Source organism: Brassica napus, chromosome C4, assembly GCF_020379485.1.
Source record: "Brassica napus cultivar Da-Ae chromosome C4, Da-Ae, whole genome shotgun sequence".
Classification (NCBI taxonomy): domain Eukaryota; kingdom Viridiplantae; phylum Streptophyta; class Magnoliopsida; order Brassicales; family Brassicaceae; genus Brassica; species Brassica napus.
Window position 1 is genome coordinate 21,140,590 of NC_063447.1, and position 12,390 is coordinate 21,152,979.

Sequence of the window (12,390 nt, forward strand, 5' to 3'; positions counted from 1 at the left end):
GAACGATCTACAAGTTAGTCGTCCAGTAGAAAATTAAAAAAAAAATAATTTGTTTTTTCTAGACGACTAACTTGTAAGTTGTCTCAGGTTAGTTTTGCAATTTAATTATTAAATAAATTTTTTTTTCTAGACGACTTACACGTCGTCTCGAGTTTTTTTTTCCTAGTCGACTAACCTGTAAGTCGTCCAAGATAAGAAAGGTTTGACCAGAATCTCGGAATAAAATCCTGGACGACTTACATGTAAGTCGTCGGACGGACGACTTCCGTGTAAGTCGTCTAGAAAAAAAAATCTTTTTGTTTAATATTTTAATTGCAAACCTAACGTGAGTCGTATAGGAAAAAATATTATTTTTTTAATTTTCTAGTGGACGACTAACTTGTAAGTCGTCCAGGAAAAGTCAAATTTTTGTCACATTCCGGTCAAATGCAAAACTAACCCGTTTTCCCTAGACGACTTACATGTAAGTCGTCTCGATTTTTTTTTTTATCAAACAAAGGTGGACGACTACCCTGTAAGTCGTCGAGAAAAAATAAATTAAAAGTCAATTGCAAAACTAACCTCTACATTTACCAGACGACTTCCAAGTAAGTCGTCTACAGCCAGAAGACTTACCTGTAAGTCGTCTGGACTAACATATCAGGAAAAAATCTCAATTTCATAGTTTCAACCAGTGAGATAACTTGTTTAGCACACATAAGTATTTTCCAAGCACCCAGAATCTCAAACAAAAGTGACCCACCAAGAATCGTAAGCTTCAATGGCTCTATGAACCATAAAAATTTTAGAATCAAAATTTTGGTTTTTTTGGATTAAGATGGAGAAAAAGTGAAAAAAGATGTTGTTTTTAGTCCATAAGAATTGAGAAAGGAAGAATATAAATCGATTTTTAGGTGCATTAAGAGCTTCAAATTGGTTGTTCATGGTGGTTGGTGTATTGATGGCAATGACAATATTGTGAATACTTGAGGAAGATGAGGGTGATAGAGTAAAATATGCATTTTCGAAAAAAAAGGAATAAAAAAAGTGATGGCATTTTCGTGAATAATATGAACTTTGGAGATGAAAGAGGCAAATCAAAGTTCAAAAAAAAAAAAACATGGGTTAGTTTTGTGTTTGACTTCAAGTTTTGAGTCATATTTGCAAAAACCCCTATATTATTTATACAATATTATTGTATGTAACATTATTTTGAATAATTAGAACAAACTTAGGATATGACGTTAATGTCAAATGTTGTGAGTCCATTATATTTGGCATGGGGTCTGTTCCATTAAGTAAAGTCTAGATAGATAGTTTTGATTTTGATAAAAAACTGGACCGGATACAGAACCGGAAAAAGATTTTGATTCATAATTTATTGTGGTCTAACCGGTTTCAATCATATTTAATAATTTTATTAAGAGTAACATCATAATTAATTTTATACCTATGAATAAACTATTTGGAACATAGTTATATAAATTCAATAAAAAGTGCTAACTAAAACACTCATAATTTTAAGGTTAGAAAGTGAAAGACTTGAATTGGAGGTCTTGGGTTGAGGCGTTTAAGAGACTCTACAAGAGTTTTTGCGCTTAATCTCATATGGAGGCTTTTTACCATGCAACAATCTCTGTGGGTTTCTTCGATCCAACATTATCTTATGAAGGAAGGGTCATTCTGGGATGTCAGAGATGATGCGGCGGGGTCCTGGATATGGAGAAAATTACTAAAGATGCGGCCTTTGGCTTATCAGTTTTTTTTTTTTGAGATTGGTAATGGCAGGAATGCCTTCTTTTGGTTTGATGATTGGTTGCATGTTGGGAAGCTTATTGATATCACTGGAGCGGTCGGTACTCACTATATGGGTGTTAAACGAAAGGCGCGAGTTTGCGAAGCTGTCTCGGGACTGGAGTGGAGTGTACGGGGGCAGAGGAGTAGGTACTTTCACGAGCTGCATGACAAGATTCAGAACGAACCAGTTCCAAGTCCTGATGGTGGGGACGATTTGATTCTATGGAGACACTCGGGAGGCAAATATCGTGATTATTTCTTAGCTAATGAAACTTGGAACCAAATACGGGATAAGCATGAGAAAGTTGGCTGGAGCAGCAGTGTTTGGATCGCTCAGGGGGTTCCTATGTTTGCGTTCATAACGTGGCTGGCGGTTAAGAACAGGCTTGCTACTGGTGATAGAATGCGGACATGGGGCATTCAGCAGGACTGTGTTCTTTGTGGGGAGAAATATGAGACGCGAGATCACTTATTCTTTGCTTGTCCCTACTCCTACACAGTGTGGGATAGGCTTGCAAGCAAGTTAATTGGCTTGTCCATTAACCCATATTGGAATGATAATCTTTGATTAAAAATGGGAGTTTCACTCGAGTGGATCGAGTACTTATTTGTCTGCTGTTCCAAACGCTAATCTATCACATATGGAGAGAGCGCAATGCAAGAAGACATCAGAAAGGATCTCAGCCGGTGGAACATATGATCAAGCTTACGGACAAATCAATCAGAAACAGGATCTCTTCGCTTAAATACAGAAGCGACCATAAGCTGGGTCGCCTTATGTGCAGATGGTTTGAGATGAAGGGAGATTAGAGGCTTTTAGAGTTGTTTGTTTCTCGTTCTTCTTTCTGCTAAATAGGGCCTAGCAAGGTTATAGCATTTCTTTTAACTTTTATTTATTTGTAAATGCCTTGAGTGATCAATAAATTTGAAATTTCACCAAAAAAAAAAAAGAGAAAGACTTGAATTATCTTCCACTGTATTAAAATATTAAAGAATACATGAAATGAGAAACCAAACAATCTCTACTAGAAATTAATTAGAACACAAAATAAAATTAAAAAATATAAGTTTTACTTTAGATTTGAATATAATTGTAACTTATAGAAACTTTGAAAATGATGAAAACTGGAATAAGTATAATGGTGGAAGTTTTAAATTCTCAAAAAAAAAAAAATCTTTAAAAAATTATCCCTTATATATTAATTAAAAAAATATTTAACAATTTCTAACCTTGAGTTTTTATTAATTAGAAAAGAGGCTTGCTTAGGTGTCTCAAAATTTAGGATGTCATTTTATCTTACGTGTCAGCATAAGAATCAATTTAATAATTTGTAAGTACAAAATCAATTCACTAGGAAACTTATATTAACCTAAACATAAAAGTATATGATAAGAAATTTTAATAAACCAAACTAGAGATCATATCGTTGGGCATGGAGACAATTATGTATAAGTTATAGCTTCCTTATTAAAAGAAAGAATTAAATACTATTAACTTAATACTCTATGCATAAAAATCCAATATAATTGCCTTGATAAAAATTCGGTATGAGGTAAATATGGAAAATTTATATTTAAGATGCAAAAACCAGACCAACTATCTACGGAATTTTTCGTATTATATTTAGGATGCAAAAATAGACCAATTATCTGATTTTGATAGCGAGGATTTTCATTGTAGTACAAGAAATACGTTTGCAAACTATCTACGATTTAATAATTTGAAGCTTGAATATATAATTTTTATGCATGTCTCACCCTACGCAAAGCATGGGTCTCATCCTAGTTATATTTTATAAAGTTGGAAAACATTTAACAATTTTTGGATGGACTTCCAGAAATAATATATTAGTGTTTTTCTATTTAGAAACGTTTAAACTAAAAAAAAAAAATGAATGAGGTCAAAAACTAAAAATTTCAAATTTTGATGTAGAATTTTGAGAAGAAAAAAAGATACGAAAACAATTTACATTAATTTACAAACAAACAGAGTTAATTGGCTACAGTCAATCTCTATGAACAAATTCACTCGATATAAAAGTCACTAAATAGAGTTCATTTTCTACAAGTAGAGAACATTGATCTACAAATGAACATTGATCTATAAACAAACACAAGTCATTGACTACAAACAAATGTCATTAGCTATCCAATAAATGTTCCCATTTGTGCACCAAATCTTGTACATGTCAAGAATATGAAACACATTCAAATCTCAACTCAGAAAACACTCTGTTAAAACAAAACAAGATAAAACCAGGGATTGGGATTAGTAAGTTACTTACCTTTCAAGAATTGATTTTCCTTCCTTGTACTGTTGGTTCTTATCAACAGCAAACTCCTTATTTACTAACAAAAGGTTGATGCCAAGAAACATTTAGATAAGCAAAGGCAAAAGCCAAAAAAAAAAAACAGGAGCACTAAATGTTTTCTTCTTACATATTTCCATCCAACATAAGAGCCGCATTTAACCAAGTAAATATCAGTCCAGTCATCATCATTATATCTTCTTTCTTCTCAGCATATACATTAGCTCTGTCCACATAAAAGCCAAAGGACTACTAGAAAATAACTGGTCCTATTGAGCTTTAATCACGAAATAAAGTCATGTTCAATGAAGAGGATGACAAAAGCCCAAATAAAACTTGAAAGTATATTGATTTACACCTTAATGAAGAAGTACGCTTTCCCATGGCGTGATTGAAAAACTGTTAAAAACCAAGCAAACAATACATGTTGTCATTATCTTCATTAGACAAATAAAATGCAAAAAAACATTTTAAATATTTTAAGAGTCCTACAGTGTGGAGTGTGAACCATAAACAGTTAAACCGAATTAGACGATTGCTTTTTAAGCATCAAGCCCCGCAACAAATTTTACACAGCTTAGGCACCAATCCTTATATGTGATTGAGGATCCAATATAGTCTCAAGATGAAGTAGCCATAAAAAAAATTAACAATGACTGAATCATAGATTGATTTAATTATTCCAGAAAAAAAGAGATGGAATGATAGTGTCAAGATGAAATAGTACACAATTCTGCTCATTAAACATCGTAAATGAGTCCATGATCGAGAATTTCTGAGTTTTGACCATTGAGATTCTATACAATGCAAGCAACAATATGATATTTTCCACAATCAATTTAGACATATTACAATATTAGTGAGAAAAAAACCCCACATATGAGTGATTTGAGAAGAGAGAAATCACATATTTAGATTTAGCAGCAGCAAATAATTGAAAAGACCTTTGAGATGACATCATCGCAGATGGCGTAATCAGTCTTGGAGTGCCTACGAAACAACGTCAAAAGTTTTAACGGCGCAACGATTGGAGCTGAAGGAGACGTACGCAGATGATGACAGTAGAGATATTGACAAGAGAGATTAGCGACGCCGGAGATGAGCAATGCCGAAGATAATGATGGCGGAGATGAGAAACGCGGAGCCGTCGTGGTTCCTAAAAAATTTTTTTATAGTGTACTTAAAAAAAAAATATAAGGTAGAATGGTAAATATTAATATTAAATGAAACATTTTTGTGATTTTGGGTAAGAAAAAGTTGATATAGGGTTATCTGAAGCTATTTTTCATTATTTTTATATGGGTAAATTATAAAAATTTATATTATCACTTATACAAATAAATATTATTTTTAAAAATTATAAAAAAGCATCGGCACAAGCTAAGGTCTAGTTTAATTTATTTTTGAAGTAATTTAATTGTAGTTAAACCACTTTACAAGCAGAAACGGTACTAGCCACTATGTAATAAAGTAATGGTTTGTAAGCAATAAAGAAAGTCTGGACATACATCCTTCCACGCTTGCTCTCTATGGATTGCTGTTGCTGCAATCAAAACGACGGAAACGATTTCCTCACCGAATCTCTCACTGCCACCGGATCTTCCGATCAATCAACAACCACCATCTCGCCATTGAATTCTCACTTCATGGCACTTACATGCCGTGACACACTAGGCCTTATCTTCCAGAGGCTCACCGTCGCCGATCTAGCGCGTGCGAGATGCGTTTGCAGAGTTTGGAACTCCGTTGCCACAGAGAACGATCTGGTGGCGTCGGCTTTCACGGCGCCATGGCTGATCAAGGAACTTGTGGGAAAACCGGCTTCAGGTGCGTTCTGGAGAGATAACGGAATCTGGAAATTCGCCATCTCTCATCGCATCTCTCGTGGTGATAGCGTGACTAGCCTCGCCGTTAAGTATTCCGTTCAGGTACCTCTTTCGTCTTCGATTGCGTAAGTAAGAATAATATGTGAATCTCAATTATGTCTTCTTGATAATTCTTTCGAATCTCTTAGATTTCGCCACTTTTCTGCTGAATCCTATCTCCCCCGTGGATTCACCCTGATAGTTGCATGAATTGATACTAAGATGTAATTTGAATCTTGTATTCTTACCCTGTGGAAATTTCTTGTGATTTTTTGTGACAAAAAAGATAACAGATTATTTAGAAATTTGAGCTACATGAATTGTTTTCGACTGATTTAGTTTAAGGCTACTCTGGAAGCTACAAGTTTTCCTTATCTGTCTTGTCTCCTGCTGTAATGCAGAAGAAACTTATACAAACAGTTCATTTTGAATATCTGCTCTCATCTTAAGAAGTTTGTCATCAACCCTTTTTACCTTGCACGTTTAGGCTTTCACGTTGAAGGAAGTTTGTAACATAAAGTGCTATATTATATGGATTTATTAGGCCTGAAAAGCTTTTTACCATCTCATTACTTTGTCCTTCTTTATAAGTTTTCTGAGCACATTAAAGTTCCCCTATCTGACCTGTAGGGGTTTTATCTCATATGGTTCTGGCTCTAAAACTTTGTAGCTTCAGAGCTCTATGGTTTTTCTTTTGTCTACCATGGCTAGAATTATGAGCTTAAGTTGAGATTTTCCTTGAACGATGTAGGTTATGGACATAAAGCGACTAAACAACATGATGAGCGACCATGGGATTTACTCAAGAGACAGACTGCTTATTCCAATAAGCAGTCCTGAAATTCTCGTTGACACCACTTGCTACATTGAGGTAGACAAGTACGCCAAACGTGAAGTAGCCGTGCTTTACCTCGAAGGTGGACCAAAAAGAGAACAATCTGCATCTGGTATGAATCATCTGTCCACTCTATCAGCCCATGGAAAGCGGAGGCTAATTGAATCTCTAAGGAGAAGCATGCAAGTCGATGATGAAACTGCCCTGTATTACTTGGCTATCGCTGAAGGAAATCCAAGATCCGCATTGTCTGAGTTCTCGGCTGATCTCACGTGGGAGAGGCAAGCTAGTCTCAACTAGGCTTGGCAAAGTAAAGCTCTTGTAGCTCCAGTATATAAGATGTTATAGGTTGAGAGTCGAAAGGAGATTGATATAATTTCCTCATTTGTGGGTTTGGTGACTTAGATCAGTTCCGAACCTCACTCAAGTCCAGATATATAGTAGCTGTTCGGTAGCTTGAAATACTTTGTCTTCCTATAAACAAGATACATTAAACTATGTTAGTACTGATAAGTACATATATACATTCAATTATGTTCATATATAAGCATGAGCCTATCAATAGACTGTTTTCCAAGAAAGAAGAATATATTTTATGTTTGGTATTTGATAGAAATCTTATCCTATGATTTTGGTGGTAACCATTGAGTTGAGATGTCAATTGGGTTGATCAGGTCCGGTTCAAACCTCGCATTAAAAATATAGCAAAACTAAGTTAAATAAAAATATTAGGGTTTTGTCCGCTTTTTCTGCTGAAAATTTGTATTCATTAAGTAGGGGTTATTGGTTGTTGTATTTTAATGGATTTGAAAATCCGAACTAAATCTAGTGTTATTGGTTCTATGATTTTCAAATCTGTATTAAAATCATGTGTTATTGGTTTAATGATTTATAAATTTTGTATCAAATCAAGTGTTATTCAATCGCACGGATTTACTAATATGTTTGATTTTATAATGGATTTGAATGAATTTGTTTGGATTTTTTAGTTAAGAATACAAAGACTCAAATCCGAGGGAAAACCTTCGGATTTGCATATTTTACTTGGATTTATAAATACTATATGGATTTCTAAATCAATCAAAATATATAAACCAATAACACCTCCTAAGATTTATTTATTTATTTTTTTAACGTCTGATTGGTTATGCTATTACAACGATCAGAAATATTACATAGACGATTCTACAGCCGACAATTCTACCATCATATGAGAATGCACGTCTAACTGCATCACTCCGAGCCGCCCTATGAGATCCATGTTCGATGATACGCCCTGCACCATGCTGAAGACCTCTTGTAACTTTTTCTCCATAATCTACATAATTTGCGTTTTTTGGGGTTTGCACCCCAAACCTTCTGGTGTAGAAGCATTAATGAACTCTTAGTCAAACCACTGGACTAAGGGGGCTTCCTAAACTTAACATTTGTTTTTCTTTTTTTCTGAAACTATTTAAACACAACATATAAGATTTGGCAGTAACTTTTCCTAAAAAATTACAAGCAAATATCACAGTTTTAACAATTATTATTTTCATACAATTATATTATTTATTGTTTTTAAACGTAACCGATTGTGAAAGCACCGTAGCCTATTGGTTAAGATTTAAAGGCTTTTACATCCAGATATGGGGTTCGATTCCCAGACTATTCAATTTCTTGCAGATTATATGATGTGAAGCTTATCGGAGGTTCAAGAGTGCTGTAGCGGAGCCGTTCGTTGTGGTCGTCTGCTGCGGAGAGAGCTTTCCATCGAGGATGTCGTACATGCAGAACCGTCTATCGATCCAAATGTTTCGGAAAGTGCTTCATCGTGGAATCCTTATCCGTAGAACCGTTCACCAATATTTCATATGTTGCAGGCAATTGATCATCGTATGTAATAGAGGTAGAGATTATATGATGATGTAATATGTTTTCCAGTGTTTAAAAAAAAACGTAACCGATTAGTTATTATAGAAACTAATATCTACTATATTCAATTTGTCTCTCTTCTTCTGAACCTACATTAAATCTTTGGTTATCTGACCACGTCGTCTGCATTTTCTCCTCCATATACATTATACTTATACCTGCCAAAAATAATGATAAAAATAAAATATCCATAATCTGAGTCAGAGTCATTAAGCATTTCATTCATCTTAATCAAATGTATATATGCTTTTGAAAATACATCATGTAGTGTGTATTTGATGCAGCATCATGATACCTTCACCGCCAAGTAACTACTATCTTATGTCGGCTTTCTAAAGATTTCCTTTTATTATTATGATTTTCTTTTATTTAGTTTTTTCCTATTCGTAGAAGAGTTAGAGTTTTATAACCGACTCTTATATAAGTCGTTGTAATTCGCTTTTGATAGGCAGCTTTTTGATAATTAATAAACTAGAGAGTTTCTCTTTTTTTCTTGTTCTTGATTTGATTAAATTCATCAACACAAGAAGCCGGTCTCAAGCGTGGTTCTTCGAATCCCTTGATTGAGCGAAGCAGGTCCCAAGGAGGATTACTAAATCCCTTGGTTGAGCTGATTATCCAGTCCGTACGCTGCGCCAGGTTGGTATCAGAGCCGAGCGACGATTTCTAACGATGGGCAAAGCTACAAAAAAATCCCTACCCACGGAAGCAGAGTTATTTATGTGTCTTAGAGAAGATATACAAAAGCTTAGCAAGGCTGTGCAGAATTTTGTTACCCAGGTTACTTCTAACCACGTAGATATTTTTAACAACCCTAGTGACGATGAATATGACTTGGATTTGGCTGACGACAAAGAAGAAGAATTTTTTTCAGAGCAGAATATTGGTCCGAGCTGTGGTATATTCGACGAATCTGACATAAGAGGTGGTCAATACTCTATTGACAATGGTGATCCAATCTTTGACGTCTATGACGACGATGTGAAAGACAATGGTTCCTTCTTTGACGTACAGAGCGTTGTTTCAAACCTTGACAAGTTTGATGAAAGAGTGATGGAACAAGTCACGACTGAAAAAGGGGAAGTTGAAAGCCTTAAATTTGATTACCCAGTCTATGTTCAAGAAACTCCAACGTTGTCTCCTGAAAATTTTGCGCCAAGTTATGAGGTTATACGTGACTTTAATATCAAGTATACTACTCTTCCCTTTCAAACAATGATGGAAACAGGTGGGCGAAGTGATAATTATTTTTGGGAGAGCAGTAGGTCCAACAACAGAGAAGATCACATTGATGGTCGAAAACCAGAACTTATTCATATCCGTGAACAGAGAGCTGGCAATACCTTTTTGGATTTACAGCAGAAACATATAAATTATGGTGCATGGAGAAAGAATTTTAACCGACACATCAATCGCGAGCCACCAGATCGTGTTCAACACCAAGGTCGTGAAGCTGAAAAAGAGGATAGATCACTGTTGACTGCAAAGATCACTAAACTTGAAGAAGCTCTTCTCTTAGAGCAAGAGAAAAACCGGACTTTGGAGCATGAGTTGAGTGAAACACGCAGGAATATACGGATGTTAAATAAAGGCTCCACAACTTTAGATAAGATTCTACTTATGGGTAGAACAGAGAAGACAATGGCTGGTCTTGGTTATCGAGGAGTTCCATCAAGTTCACACACTGTCTTTGTTCGAAGTAATTCTGTGGAAACCAACAAACCTGATGCTGTTTTAGACTCTGCAAAGAATCGAGCTATGGAGCTTCCCACTGTCCCAAATGTGTATACTCGTTATTGTGAGATAAGTCTCTCGCAACATCAAGGCTGTGTGCGTCAACTATGGAGCACGGGAATCATGAGACCCTTCCAACAAGAGGATGAGAAGAATTTTGATGACAAAGATCACTATGAAAAGTGGGTTCGTATTTTTCCATCTTTAATTGAATCTGCTGCAGATTTGATACAGAGTAGAGGACGACGGGATATGCAATGTAAGTTTTACAAAGCTCAAGTCATCTTAATGGATATGCCAACCGTGTTTCAAGCCAGGAAGTACATCTCCATGACAACCTTGGCCTTTGCTATGAATTATGCATTTTTCTTCATGACCAATGAAAGCAAACCAAGTCATTCAAAGTATTCCATGTTGAAGATATTATCATACAACATTACGGTAGTTGATATACTTTTGATGGAGAAAAAAATACATGGAGCTGTCGCTAGTCTGAAACAAGTTAAGATGTTAGATACCGGGTGGTACGACACGTTTCAAAGATGCGACTTTATTGCCTATGTTCCTGCCAGGGTCCATGACGGGATTGTATTCGACAATGACACTACCTCGGAGCTATTGGTGTTGTTACGCATTACTGATCTAGCGATGGCACAGTCAGGAAACTCCACGGAGGAACTAGATTTGCCTTAATTTTTAGAATTGTCCACTCTATGGTGTTTCACTTGGGACGAGTTAAGCGGTCAAAAATCATTGTGTCGTCATCATTTACAGCGCGGTTTGATCATTCAAGATGTCAACTTTGATGTCAGTGAGATGCTTGAACAAACAGGGATAGTCTTTTCTCATCAAGAACATTGTCCGATGCCAAAACATGTTGACTTTAGCAAGCTAGCTAAACATTTGATCGTTAACAATGATATGCTAGAATGCACTCTTCCGTGTGATGCTTTTCTTACTTATTCAGAAATCTTCTGGTATACAAGAATTGATGTTGACTCGCACACTGCCACTGGAAGGGGTAACATATACAGATTCAAGTTTGATGGACGTTGCATGGTGTTGCTTCTGGAGTCGGAGCTACCAATTTTGCCGCTACTCTTTGGTGTTATTGGTCCACGTCAAATGACTAAAGATTCTTGTACAAGTAGTACGGTGATGTGGTTTGCCCAATATACCATTCAGAATATTTGTAATTCTGAGGAGATAGCCGTTTCATTATGTTTTGATATCCTTCCATCTCTTTTGTTGTCACCTTGTCTCATGCAAAGAATGCAACATGAAGTTCTGGTTGTTCAACTCGTGAAATTCTCAAAGCATGAGTTGTCGGCACTAGTGTTGTTACAATGGGTTGATCTTCAATTCAATGGGCAGCTTAAGCGCATTCTTATGAACTACCTTGTGGAGGCTGCGTTAAGGCCAATGCATAAGAACGTAATTATATGTGTAGTGATGAGTGTTCAAAATTCAAGCCATGAATATGATCAAGTCGATACATTTGGTGAAGAAATTCTCAAGCATGTCATGATTTCATCGCTAGGTTTTGTGGGGGAGGTTATTTTAAAACACGGGGCAGTGTTGTCTTCTAGTTTTTGTGAACTCGAGTCATCTTACGGCGAGTACATTGGTCAACATGAACTCAATTTTGTGTTCCATGTGAATACGATAAATGGCGTAGTAATGTGTCTCATAGCACCACCTGCTGACATCTTTTCATCTCTAGTTATTGGTGGTCGGTGTCTCGTGCATCCTCGCCGAGAACGTTTGCTTTTTATGCTATTGCAGTTCAAGAAAAACTTTTTCATGACAAGAGAGGAACTGAGTTTCTGAATTGGTGGCCACTTGGCATTGACAAGGTAGTGTGGTCTATACCAAATACATGTCCATCAGTTCCATGGATACATTTTCATGTCATCTCATTACAAATCGGATGTGGAGTTTTCACTTTGGGAATGGA

At 35.9% G+C, this 12,390-nt stretch overlaps 2 protein-coding genes across 2 annotated transcripts; both read left to right on the plus strand.

Moving 5' to 3' along the window:
- Window positions 1–1,846: 1,846 nt before the first annotated feature.
- On the plus strand, window positions 1,847–2,344 carry LOC106354968. The gene has a single exon (XM_013795002.2). The coding sequence runs from the start codon at window positions 1,847–1,849 to the stop codon at window positions 2,342–2,344; it is 498 nt and encodes a 165-aa protein (XP_013650456.2).
- A 3,193-nt stretch (window positions 2,345–5,537) lies between these two features.
- Window positions 5,538–7,390, plus strand: LOC106382437 (F-box protein At1g55000). Its single transcript, XM_048754110.1, has 2 exons — window positions 5,538–6,013; window positions 6,702–7,390. The coding sequence occupies exons 1-2, from the start codon at window positions 5,615–5,617 to the stop codon at window positions 7,083–7,085; spliced, it is 783 nt and encodes a 260-aa protein (XP_048610067.1). The 5' UTR covers window positions 5,538–5,614; the 3' UTR covers window positions 7,086–7,390.
- The last annotated feature ends 5,000 nt before the right edge of the window (window positions 7,391–12,390 follow it).